Raw genomic sequence first — 13490 nt, 5'->3', positions numbered from 1 at the left:
TCCATGCCTGGTCACCCCACCCCCAACAGTCTTTTTAAAAATGTAATACTGGGCTGCTTTAAATCACACCGAATGGCCATTGATAAGACACGGAGAAAGCTGTGTGTTCTTGCGTGCTCTGTCTGGCTGACCTGGGCACTTCCTGTCCCCACTCCTACCTGGTCCTTCTTGATCTCCAAGCGCTGCACTTTCTTGCCATCCTCCATCGGTTGTGCAAACTCCGCCACTAGTTGTGTGCAATGTTCAAGGCAGTCGTGCTATGCCCTCAGTGCTTTGCAAAACAGGGCGTCGCGCTTGTCTGCGAAGACCCCAGCAAACCGCAGAAGCTAGGAACGCTCTGGCTCTCTTTTCCAGCTCAGTGGCTGGCAGGGGAATCACTTTTCACGGAAGAGAGGTCGTCCAGGCTGCCAGGAAGAGTGAGTGAATTTCCAGGAAGTTTCCATCGCATGTCAGGAAACTCAAGATCCAGCGAGCATCTTAAATCCATCGGTGACGTCACACGTTTGCATCTGCAGTGCGTGCAAAGGAATCCGTAGAGCAGGCCTAGTTCTCGCTGGAAGGTTCCCCGGAGAGGAGAATGTCAGCTTGCAGGGAGGCAGGCGAGACGCCAGCCACGTGTCCCAAAGCAGCCCCCGCCGTCCAGGCTCACGCACTCTGCAGAGAGCTTTCCTACCACAGCCCTTCCTCGAGAGTTGACTTAAAAAATCCCAAACGCTAACCTGCAACGGTCTCTCCGGCATCCCAGCCCAATTACGGGATATTCGCTTACGAAGCCCCACTAGCACACAACCGAGGAAACCCAAGGATGCGATCCTAAGGGCTCTCCACTGCCCGCTCTGCCCTTGGCCCGTCTGAGCAAGATCCCAGACAGCGCACAGGTGATGGCGACAGCAAAGCCCCAGAGAATTGCAGGATCCTGGGATGAACCAGGCCAAGAAAGGGCAGAGAGCAGAGCACGTGGTTATAAGCCCAGTCTGGGCATCTCTGTAGCTTGTATGGGACAGCTAAGACCACCTGTCTAGACCCCAGTCTCTTCAACCGTTAACCGGTGATACACGTAGTACCTAGCTCCTACCAGTGTTGAGAAAACAGATAGTAGATACATAACTGCTTGGGAGTTTGTTTGTCTAGCAGAGAGCAAGTGCTCAATAGATTATTATTCGTATCCAATCAATGGAAGTGATAGGGAGCTGTCGTTGTCACACGGTGGGAAGGCTGTTCAGTAGAAATGAGACTTAGACTTCTCTCTTCCGACAACCTAGTATTGACAGCCTTAACACCTCACCTGGCTTTCACTTGGCCCTCCTGGAGGGCAAGGGCCTCCCCAAGTCCCCCCTGCCCCCCCCCCCGGCGCCCCCAGGCAGCTTCCATCCCAGTGTCAAACCCTCAAGTTAGCAGCAAACATACGTGAGCCGCCGCCACATTGAGCCGCACTGTGACTTCTTCCAAGCCTCCCTCTGCAGAGACACAAGACTCCAGGGCGCTTGCCCATCCTGCCTCCTGAGGAGCCCAGTGGTTGCAGGACAACCGGCAGCTCTGCTCCTGCTCCAGCCCCGCTGCCCTTCCCACCATGCAGCTGCAGGGACCCCTACCCTCCACGGGGGGACCCTGCACAAGGGCAGGGGCGCTGGCAGCAATTTATGAGCCGGGAGAGCAGCCCACCCCCGGGCCCACTGGCCTCCTGGGCTTAACAGCTCATTGCCTCTGCTCAGCTCTGTGGAACCCAGCCCTAGCTGACTCAGCTCTTTATCTCTGCCAGGGAGATCCTTATCAGCGGCCATATGCTCCAGGGCCTGTGCCATTTCCAAGTGACCCCAGGAAAGCCTCTAGGGCCTAATCAGTCTGCAGCAGGGGCCTGAAGCAGTGGGTGGGGAAGCCACAGGCAAGGGGTGGGGGTGGGGTCCTTCCTGTCTTCTGTCCACCATAAACCCGTCAGAGTCCGAGGGTCTGTCTGGGCGAGATGCCCACTCATCAGCGCCTCTCCCCAGGTGAGCAGTGCCTGCTGCGTTGACCTTGAGAGCTGGGGGCCACGCTAGCCTAGGCCGAAGTGAAGCTTGGCTCCGTCCAGGGGTGCTGGGGGCGGCCTGTTTTAGCAGAAGCACGTGCGGTTAAAGAAGACGTCTTCAGTTTTCAACTCAAAGCCCCTCCGGCCCCAAGGAAACAAGTCCACGTGGCAGCTTCCTTCTGCTGGGGTGGCCAGGGAGGACCCAGCCGATGAGCCAGCTGGCCTCAGGCACGCTCAACCAGTCCCAGCCTCGCATACAGACGTGCAAAGCACTCCCTGGCCGCTTGGAGACCTCGTCTTAGACCATCTTGGGGCCCGTGGGGAGGTGCAGTGCACAACGCCCTGAATATTTGCCTGCCTGCGTGCATAGCACGGGAGCTCGGGGCTGCAGGGGCTTTGCAGCCTGACTCATGGATCCGGGTCACTTCCCCGCTGGGCACAGCCTGGATTCCAGCTCCTTGGCCACGGTGTCTCAGCTCCTCTTCCTGCGTCCGTTCCGCCCTGACCCCTGAACAAAGCCGAGGTCTGGAGCCCGTGGCGAAGGCTGCAGCGTTGTGTATATATTTGGGCGTCATCTGTGGAAGCAGCTATTTTGAAAACAAAACTAACTTTCCTGCCCTCAGAAAAACTTGGTGAGCTCTTGGACGTGCTAACTTTAACTGGTTGAGGCTGATCAGTTTTTTTTTTTTTTTTTTAAGATTAATTTATTTTACTTGGAGGTCATAGTTACACAGAGAGAGAAAGAGAGGCAGAGAGAGAGAGAGAGAGAGGTCTTCCATCTGCTGGTTCACTCCCCAGATGGCCACAATGGCCGGAGCTGCGCTGATCTGAAGCCAGGAGCTTCTTCTGTGTCTCTCACACAGGTGCAGGGTCCCAAGGACTTGGGCCATCTTCTACTGCTTTCCCAGGCCACGGCAGAGAGCTGGATCAGAAGTGGAGCAGCCAGGTCTCGAACCCACGCCCATATTGGATGCTGGCACTGCAGGCAGCGGCTTTACCTGCTACGTACGCCACAGCCTGGCCCCAAGTTCTTGATTCATTGTTGAGAGTTTACTATGCACCAGGCTTTGCATCTATCGTCATCTCCATTTTATGAGGGAGGAGATTTATGCTCAGAGACGCTGAGTAACTTGCACAGAGTCACCCAGCCAGAGAACGCTGGGGTCAGGATCCAAACACACCTGTCTCACACCAGAGCTCAGCTTCTGGGTTTTTCTAACGGGCGCAGCCGAAGCAGAACATGGAAGTCGCTGGCCCAAGTGCCGCTCTGATTCCTTAACTCCTTGCAACACCTCACTCCTCTCCAGCAGCCACTCACAGAACAATCTCCCGTTGGCCCAGAGTGGGGAGAATCCACAAGGCGCAAGGGGAACCCGTGACCCAGGGAGTGCCACTCGCACGGTTCCCACCCAAGACGAAAAGGAGGCCATGGAGAGCTCCCGGGTGCTGAAAGAGAGCCCCGGTGCGCTCCTTCCGTCATCCCCCGCACTGCCCCCGTTTCCCAGCGGTTCTTCATGGAAGCCACCCCGGGCAGCCTCGTCGGCGTGGGCTGTGGCTCGTCAGCAGCTCTTCAGTGTGGTTCCAGGCCGAGCGGATCCGGGGCGCCGGGAGACAGTGGGCCAGTGCCCCTGTTTCCTCCGAGTGTCTGCTGCACAGATCCAAGCCTCTTGGTTCTCTGGAGACTCCAGCGTGCCCTGACAGCACCGTCAGCAAGTGCCCCGTGAGGATTTTTGCTCTTCTGTTGCCAAGAACAGCAGAGGCAAATGCTGGGCACCGCTTTGCTGGCGGGCGATGGGATGCAATCGCACTCACCAGGTGACGGAGGGGTGTCGCTGTGCACCTTAGCTAATTTCCCTGCTATTAAATGCTTCAATCTGAAGTCAGAATATCTTCCTTTTTCTCCCTTTTTTCCCCTCTTTTTAAAAACACTTTCTTGAAACACAGTGCACGTACCAACAGGTACATCAGCATGCAGATAAATGAGGGTTTTTTTGTCATCCGATCACACTCATAGCTAACATCCAAATTAAGAACAAGCGCCGGCGCCGCGGCTCACTAGGCTAATCCTCCGCCTTGCGGCACCGGCACACCAGGTTCTAGTCCCGGTCGGGGCGCCGGATTCTGTCCCGGTTGCTCCTCTTCCAGGCCAGCTCTCTGCTGTGGCCCGGGAGTGCAGTGGAGGATGGCCCAAGTGCTTGGGCCCTGCACCCCATGGGAGACCAGGAGAAGTACCTGGCTCCTGCCATCAGATCAGCGCGGTGTGCCGGCCGCAGCGGCCATTGGAGGGTGAACCAACGGCAAAAGGAAGACCTTTCTCTCTCTCTCTCTCTCTCTCACTGTCCACTCTGCCTGTCAAAAAAAAAAAAAAAAAAAAAGATGTATTAAAAAAAAAAAAAAGAACAAGCATCACTAGGACCCTAAGAGTCCTCACTGTTCTCTCCCTCATTTCAGCAAGTGGAAGAAGAAGATACGGCCATTTACAGGGTGCGATTCAGGGAAGCAATATTTATAATATTTATTGATTGTATATTTATTGATTGTTTATATATATTTATTGATATATTATGTATTATATTATAATTGATGTGTTTATTATTTATAGATATATTATATCATATACATTATGTATGTTATAATTGATGTATTCATTGGTTATTTATAATATTTATTGGGTACCCGCTATCTTCAGGCACTCGGATAACGCAGTGAACGAAACAGACAAGAGCATCGCAGTGTCCCGGCATTGCTGCAGCCACTTTTCAGAGCTTCCGACTCCTGTCGAACGTCATTTTGGAGTTTCCAACGTTAGGGAACTTCTCCATTCTTTCCATGAGCCTCCACTGTCGCATAAGCCTCAAGTGTGCATTCCTAGAAACCGGTGAGAAAAATGCTGTATTTCATGTGGCGTGATTGCTCTGGGTCTTTCCACAGAATTTTACATGCGTGGAAGATGGATAGTATAGCTTTGTGCTGAAATTGATAAATTCGGGCGACCCATTGGAAATGATTGAAAGTACTTACTCACGGGAGATTCAAACCTCTATCCTGCAGGTTTTGAAAACCTGAAGCTCCCAGAAAACGCTGCCATAAAGACAGAGAGAAAACCAGCCCCTCAGAACCTCACAGGAATTCCTGCAGACTTGATAAGCAATTCTCCAGGATTTCAGTTTATTGATAAATTTAATTTGATGATTTAGTCATTGAGCAAACTGATTTCTAGAAAGTTGATCACAGGCTAATTATTTTTGGCAAAATAGTATTTGTTAATTTTTTAAAAAAGATTTATTTATATGAAAAGTAGAGCGGGAGAGACAGATCTTCCACCCACAACACACTCCCCAAGCAGCATGCGGACAGGTGAAGCCAGACCAGGCCGAAACCAAGAGCCTGGGACTCCATCTGAGTCTCCCACGCAGGTGCAGGGGCCAAGCACTTGGGCCGTCTTCTGCTGCTTCCCCAGGTGCATTAGCAGGGAGCTGGATTGGAGGTGGAGCAGCTGGGACTCAAACTTGCGTTTGTACGGGATGCCCGTGTGGCAGGAAGAGATTTAACCCGCTGCTCCACAAACATGCCAGCACTGTGTTAACCATTTCACAGCTGCCGCTACACCTGTTGCCCCATCCCAAAAACTGTGCAAAAGAAAAAAAAATCAAAGGAATGTATTTGATTTGTGCCCTTCTGCACGCCTGTGTCGCAGTCTTCCTGGGTACACCACCTAGCCGCTTCTTCAAACTACAAGAGTCCTCATACAAGTTTTTAAGCCAAACAGACCGGAGAGAGTGTCCCATTGGAGACCTTGGTGCAGTGTGAGGATGGGAAGTTACCCGACCATCTTTGAGAAGTACCACTGGACACGCTGTAGATCTTCCTAACTTTACTGTCACCAGCATCTTCTAAGAATACACAACAGCCAGCCTGGACTGGGCACTGTTCACCTGTCACGCTGTGTGCTTCTCACACTCCGCATTTCATGCTCATCCCGGTGAAGAGCTGAGGCTGCAAGTGAGCCAGTCACTCGCCCACAGCCACACAGCTGGGACGGAACACACTCTCTTTCCTCCGGGCCTTAAATGCTGATTGCAGCACAGGGCCCCCGTGTTAAGTCATTGCCTAGTAGAATGTCAAATGCCAGCCATACTAAGACTCCTGGAGAGGCCGGCGCCGCGGCTCACTAGGCTAATCCTCCGCCTAGCGGCGCCGGCACACCGGGTTCTAGTCCCGGTCGGGGTGCCGGATTCTGTCCCGGTTGCCCCTCTTCCAGGCCAGCTCTCTGCTGTGGCCAGGGAGTGCAGTGGAGGATGGCCCAAGTGCTTGGGCCCTGCACCCCATGGGAGACCAGGAAAAGCACCTGGCTCCTGGCTCCTGCCATCGGATCAGCGCGGTGATTGGAGGCGGCCATTGGAGGGTGAACCAACGGCAAAAGGAAGACCTTTCTCTCTGTCTCTCTCTCTCACTGTCCACTCTGCCTGTCAAAAAAATAAAAATAAAAATAAAAATAAAAAAAAAAGACTCCTGGAGGTGCCAGGTCCCCTTAACATGTACCTCTCCTGCGGGGGGCTGCTTTATTATAGGATGGGTCCGCTCGCTGCCTCCCACGAAGAGGAGAGTTGCCATCCTGGGTCTTTTCCCAAGTGAGAACATGTCCCCCCAGGGCTTCAGTGGACCGGACTCAATCCAGGCATGGCCGCGGGTGCGGCGGTGTCAGCCCTTACCTGCCCATCCTCACTTGCAACATGGTGATGGCAGCGCCGCGGCCAGGCTTCGCGAGGCTCAGTGCCTGCCACAGGTGGACGATCCCTGCCGGTTCCCTGTAAGCCCCTCAGGTCTGAGTGACCACAGAGCGACTTAAAGGGCCATCAGTTAGAAATGACAAGACACAGTGGAAAGTAAATCTATCATACATATGTATCTAGACGTCCTACTACAACCATCACTAAGCTCGCCCTAATATCTACACCATCCAAAATTAATGCTCAGTGACACTTTTTTAAAAAAGTGTTATTAGCTAATCGTGTGAGATCTAGCTAGGGAATGGATTCCAGCATGTCACTCCTCCATCAAGGAAGCAATTAGTGCTCCTCCTGTCCAGAAAACCGCGGGAACAAAAACTGGGCAGAACGTGGACAGTCGCTGATGGGTCAGTGATACGGGAACAATGCCGAGCCTTCTCTTCTCTCTTCGGGACAGATCTCCAAGGTAATCTGCCAGCCACACTATGCAAGAAGGGAGGGAGGGGGCAGGCAGGGCCCTGCGATATATCCTGATCTATCCCCGATGATTGAGTTGAAGGCAAAGTCATGTCTAGTGCCTCCAAGTCCAGGCTGCTTCAAAGACTCGCAAGGCGATTCATCCAGGACGGTACTTGGCTCTGTGAGCTGAATTCCTTTACAAAATGCTGTGCGGCTCCTGACAGTATTTTTAAATGTTCAAAGGAAGATCATTATGTGAAACATGCCCTATTAAAGAATTCCTAGCCAATCTGATGATGATGATAGAATTTATTCTCCCTGCGCGATGGATTTTCATCCACTGGAAAAGCTTAAAACACAGAGCAGGAGCACAAAGAACAGTGCGACTTCTGAGGACACGGGCGGTTCCTCCGGCGGCGCCGCCCACCCCTGCAAGGTGGCATTCTCCTGGGGCTCTGTCGTCTCCTTTTGCTCCTCTCACTCTGCCAGCGCGATGCCCATTGGGCAACATGAAGTGAGACAGGCAAAAGGAAACCCGACTTCCTCAGCCTTCCATATGAAGGTTCTTACCTGGTTTCTCCCTGGAGACTCCTGGCTCGCAAAACAAGTAGAGTGTCTCCATGGCGAACCTACGATACTTAATGGGGCTCTCGAAGGCAGGTCTTTATCCAAGAAAGACTGAACAAAGGGTGACCAGGCCTACAGGGAGAACCGTGCTCAGTTTATTAAGGTGAGACCATAAAGATACGGAGAGAGTTCTGGTATGAAAGTGCAGCTCCTTCTCTCTGGTGTTCTGTTGATAGCCTCAGCCCATACAGATAGGGAGACAAGTTTGACCAGTACCTGGTAGGACGCTTGTATCTTACTTCATGAAGGATCCCTGTGGTTTTGATGAGTTCACATAAATAAACTTTTTAGAAGACTATGTGGCACATTGTAAGCACTTTATAGATGCAGTCAAAGGTAAACAAACAAAAGGTTATCATTTCAAGGTTAGTATCCGGGGCAGAATCCTTGGCGCTTGATTGCAATGGAGGCCTCGCTTTCCTCCAGGGTCTGCTCCAGGATCCCGTCTGCCGGTTGCTCTTGTCAGCCTGGACAGTAGCTGTGAGCCGTGAGTGCTCCGCTCCCATCCAGCCTGAATCCTCTGCCTCCTCTCTGGGCTCGCATTCCCAGCAGTGTTCTCTCTGCGACAATGGATGCAATGTGTTCCATCCCCTGTGTCAGGATAAGTCAGTTGAGCTTAAAGAGACCCCTGCACACAGCACCAGGACCCCCATAAACCTGCCCTAGCAACCCCGGTTCCCAGGGCTCCTGCTGAGTCACGCCCCCCCCCCCCCCCCCGCCACGCTCTGTGTGGCCCCAGAGTTGCGCAGTGGGAGGCGGACTTCAACTGGGGGCACACCCCACTTCCCCGAGTGCTCTCACTCCATGCAGCCTCCTGAAGAAGGGACAATGGGAGCAGAACCAGAGCAAACGCCAGTGTTCTCATCTCCTGCTCTCTTTCAACTTAGATCTTCATTCGGGAAACAGAAAAGGAGGGAGAGAGACAGAGAGACTCTGACTTATTCCCCAGATGCCTGCAACAATCAGGCCTGGAGCCCAGTCCAGTTCCCGCACGTGGGTGGCAGGAACTTAATCACTGAGCCAGCACCGCTGCCTCCCGAGTGTGCACTGGCAGGCAGCTGCAGGCAGCCCAGGTGGGACAGCAGCCTCTTAACTGCTGGGCTGATAACTGCTCCTCTCTGCCCTTTTGCTATTGCAACGACGTCAAAGTTGAGAGCTCCCAACAACAGCTCAGATCTGGGGAGAGCCTGTCACCAGTTTGGGGCTAGTACAGCCATCCGTCCCTTGATACCTAATAGGGCATTGCTCCAAGAGCCCGGCAACAGCCAAGTCCATGGATGCTCAAGTCCCTCCCATAAAATCGCGTAGTGTTGCCCAGAGCACCACACGTCGATTCTAGGTGACTCGTAATTCCTACTACAACACAAATGCTAGGAAATCGCTGTTACACTGTGTTGCTTCGGGTACGACAAGAGAACAAGGTCCAGATGTGTCCAGCACAGAGGCGATTTCCAAAAATAGACTTGACTGCAGTTGGCTAATCTGAGCCTTGGACTTAGAGGACCATACACTGATGTTCTGAAGGACCCGACAGGAGTAGCAGGTGCATTCTCTTATTTTTAAACTAAAAAGTTGGGGCCAGCACTGTGGCATAGTGGGTATGCCTGCAGTACCAGCATCCCATATGGGCACCAGTTCAAGCCCTGGCTGCTCCACTTCCCGTCCAGCTCCCTGCTAAGGCTTGGAAAACAGTAGCAGATGGCCCAAGTGCTTGGGCCCTGCACCCACGTGGGAGACCTGGAAGAAGCTCCTAGCTCCTGGCTTTGGATCAGCGCAGCTCCGGCCATTGCGGCCATCTGGGGAGTGAACCAGAAGATGGAAGACCTCTCTCTATTTCTCCCTCTCTCTGTCTATAAGTCCGCCTCTCAAATAAATAAATTAATTTTAAAAAACAACTAAAAAGTTACAGTGAATTACTGAACTCAAGGCTGGTTTACAGGTAGTGAGGATGCAGCCTTACGTTGGGCCACCAAGAAAGACGGGTGGAACATCTGACGTCTCCTGACCCTCACGGGGCTGGCGTCAGCGCGGTGGGCGGGGCGCCCTGTCTCTCCAAGGCCGTGGGTCTGTTTGAGCTCCAGGACTTCAGGTCCCCTTGGCTGCTCCATTTCTCCCTGGGTTGCTGTCCCCAGCTTCTGTCACTTCCCTCCACTGCAATCCAAGCCAGTGTCCATGACTTGGCCATTTCAACTTCTTAAACATTCTGGAATATTCTCTAACTTATCCAAAAACTGCACTTAAAGTTTCCTGCAACACAGATTTTTACTGAAGTCCTAACTTTAACGTGGGAGATGTCCATTTACAAAGCCCAGCTTGATAAAAACAGACCCCTTTGAGCTGTGCTTCCTAACGAACTCTCGAACACACCAGTGGTCTCTAAGGGAAAAGGAATTTAGCTTTCTGGGTTTGCCTGCATTTTATCACCTGCTGCTAAATGTCTTCAGAAAGAGACACCTGACGGGGAGACAGGGAACTCGGGTTAAGTGAGCATCTACAAGCTGTGTGTGCCGCACCAAAGACGTCAAGGGGATGTGTGTGCTGCTAGGGAAACCTCGTCCAGGGGTCATGAACTTGACCTTGCCTGCAGCTCCCGCCTTCCCGGGGAGCAGTGCAGAGAGAGCAGGGAGACGCACAGCAGGGGTGGAGCCCAGAGGGAGGGAGGCCTTGCCGAAATCATCCCAAGCCCTGCGGTTAGAGCCTACAGGCAGCTCTCTTGAGAAAGCCACGCATTTGTCTTCACTGCAGGGCAAGGCAGAGACAGGAGCTCAGGACTGGAGGTGAGCACGACACAGGAGAGAGAGAGGAGCAGGCCGGGCCTCACCTCCCAGCCACGCTGCCCCAGGGCCACAAACATTTCTGCACTCACTGCGAGGGTCCAGTTGGGTCCAAGTTCCTGGCAGGGAGGCCAATGCCAGGAGCCACTGGGGAGACAATCTTTTCTCAATGACAAAGCGCTGTGTTTTAAAATATCCAGAGTGGCTTAGACTCTGCTTCCCTTCATTGGTGGGGAGAGGTTGTGACAGCAGGGGCCGGGGAGGGCCCATCTTCAGGGCCAGCCTGAGCCCTGGTTGGCTAAGGTCTGGCAGGAGACCCAGATCCCCCAACCCCAGCCAACTGGCCCAGCTGTTCAGTGCTGTCCTTGGGAAGCAGCCACCACACAGCCACCCGCTTCTCCGTCATAAAACTGGGCAGGTCTCAGTGGGACGACAGGTTTGACAGACGCTACGGGAGGCAGTTCCACAACCACGGGAAAAGGGGGCGCAAGTGCAGGTGGCGATGCCCTGACCCTCACGTGTGCAAATAAATCCCAAGTGGACTCAAGTGCAACCAGAGAGGCAAACCTAGAATGTGGGGTTGTTTTAGGATTGGGAAGACCTTCCTCGATCACATGAAGAACCGAAGAGCCACCGAAAGAGGCATATGTGACACATTGCAAAATCCCGTGTAACAAGTCACAACAAAAGTAGGGAGATTCATCAGTGCCAGTGATTGTTCTGAGACATGAGGTCCATGGGCAGGACACGGAAACACGGATCTCGGTCTGTGTTACAAATACGATCGTGTGTGTGTGTGTGTGTGTGTGTGCACGCGCGTGAATTCTCTGTGCAATGAACAATTACAACTCAAGCCAGGAGTACTTGTTCTCAAAATAGCTGTGATAGTACCATACCATTTGTTTTTTTTTTTTTACTATGAATATCTTTATTGCTTACAAAGTAGATGAACATTTATGAAAATATCCTTTATGAGATGAAGAGAGGCACCAGTAAAAATGCAAAACAGTCATACTATGTCTAACTCCCCCTCCTCCCTTTGAAAAACCAAAGAAATGGCAGGTACAGGAGAGAATCCTTTAAGGTTTCAATGCTTTTTTTAATAAAATGACAACAATTGCTGAAATACGATGGCCATTGTTATGCTACATAATACTGATACGAAGGGTGAATAGTACAAAGTTCATTATATATATTATACGGTTTTAATATATTACATTTGTTTCTACATAAACAGACTATAAATATGTGTGCCATAGCATGTCTTATAGCCATTGTTCCCAGCATCTCACACTATGGTACCAACCAATGGAAAAATAGTTTCTTCTTTTTTTTTTTAAAGAAAAGAACAGAACAAGGACAAAAATCAGAAGAAACAGCTTCATATGTTAAAAGTCTAAATAATACAATAGATGTTATTATAACTTTGGCTATAAAGTAATTTTGAAAAAAACAAAAAGCTAACAGTCAAGAGAGTGAACAAATCGAGTTGGGCTTACTGGAGTGTGGAGGGCCCCCAAAGAACCAATGTGGGGGCGAGGGCGTGGGGCTGGGAGGGGGGAGAAGGGGCGCAAGGCTGACACCTGCTGCGGTCAGTCCCAGACACCAGCCACCAGGTCGGCCAGGTGTACACTCAGCCAGACGCTCTAGAAGCCGCCTGCAGGGTCAGACTCCTGCCCGGGACAGGGCACCTCGGGCCCAGTGTCTTTCCTTCTCGGCGCTCTGCAGAGCAGATCGGCCCGGGAGACAAGGCGCCAGACCTGCGTCATTTCCTTCCCGGGACTCGGCCAGGAGCCACGTCAGGGTGCGGAAGGACCTCTCATCAGGGGTCGGAAGCGCACCAGGGACTCTCCTTTGGCCCAGCTGCCCAGAGCACGCAAACTCCTCCAACCAGAAACCCCGGGCGGCCTTTCCTAAGAGACCAGGGGCCACCTTCGCCGGAGCCAACACGAGGCGTGGGCAGGCCCCGCAGCCTGCACAGCGCCGTGCACTTGGCCCGGGCCCTGTCCATGGTGGCCGGCCTCACCACCCCCAGCACGGGCAGCACCGCCCAGTTCTCCAGCTCTGGTGGCTCCCCAGGGCCGGCCGCTTCTTCCGGCTGGGGACGTGAGAGGCAGTCTGGAAACCGCTGGAAGGGGAGATCGGCACAGGAGGAGACACACACACATTCTTGGGTCACGAGCATGTTGGGAAGCGCCTGGAAGACTCCTCCCTGCAGTCCGAGGTCCTTTCTGGTTTCTATGGAAACAAAAGTCACATGTGGCTACTTCCCGGCGGCGGTGGCTGGCTGAGCTTCGCCTCTCCCGGGACTTCCAGGAGTGGGGTACGCGGGCACTCCCTTTAAACAGCAGAGGAGCTCAGCAGGGCGCCAGAGTCAGGCTGGAGACCTAGGGCCGGGCCGCCCGCCGGCCCTCCAGCCTCCACCCGCTTTAAAAGTTCCGCCTCCTCACTGGAGGACACCGCGGTGTCTGTGTCGTCCGAGTGGTACCCGGACTGGTAGCCGCTCGTCTGGTTGGAGCTTTCAGATGCCACAGACTCCCTGCTCTTGCTGGACATCATCCCACTGTGGAAGAAACGGAGAGCAAGTGAGTGGGCGGAGGGAAGACAGGGTGCTTGCTTGTCGCCCTAAGCCCGTTCCCAGCTCCACGTGGGCTGTCATCTCCCTGGGGACCCCGCCAGCCACCCTGTCTCTCCCAGTCGTCGTTAATCCGCGTGTCCGGTTGACTGGGACAGTATCTGTTTTCAGGTCCTGGTGTGAACCAGTGGCTGCAGCGTGGTCTCCCCGTCCAGGTGCAAGTCGCTGAAGCCTCCCTTCAAAGGAAAGGCAGTTCCGGGCTCTGCAAAGTTGCCACCCAAGGGAGCGGCTTTCTGGCCCTGCAGAGTGCCAAGTGTGTA

General features: G+C 53.1%; 1 protein-coding gene across 2 annotated transcripts in view; it reads right to left on the bottom strand.

Annotated features, from left to right (window-relative positions):
- Positions 1–11673: 11673 nt before the first annotated feature.
- Positions 11674–13490, bottom strand: part of KDR (kinase insert domain receptor) — a 59207-nt gene continuing 57390 nt past the window's right edge. Inside the window, exon 30 of one of the 2 annotated variants that reach the window (XM_051819251.2) lies at positions 11674–13158. In XM_051819251.2, the coding sequence (XP_051675211.2) occupies positions 12936–13158 (223 nt within the window). In that variant the 3' untranslated portion in view covers positions 11674–12935. 2 annotated transcript variants of the gene reach the window in all.

Source organism: Oryctolagus cuniculus, chromosome 8 (assembly GCF_964237555.1).
Source record: "Oryctolagus cuniculus chromosome 8, mOryCun1.1, whole genome shotgun sequence".
NCBI lineage: Eukaryota > Metazoa > Chordata > Mammalia > Lagomorpha > Leporidae > Oryctolagus > Oryctolagus cuniculus.
Note: the sequence above shows the minus strand (reverse complement) of the source record. Positions and strands in the feature narration are given on the sequence as shown.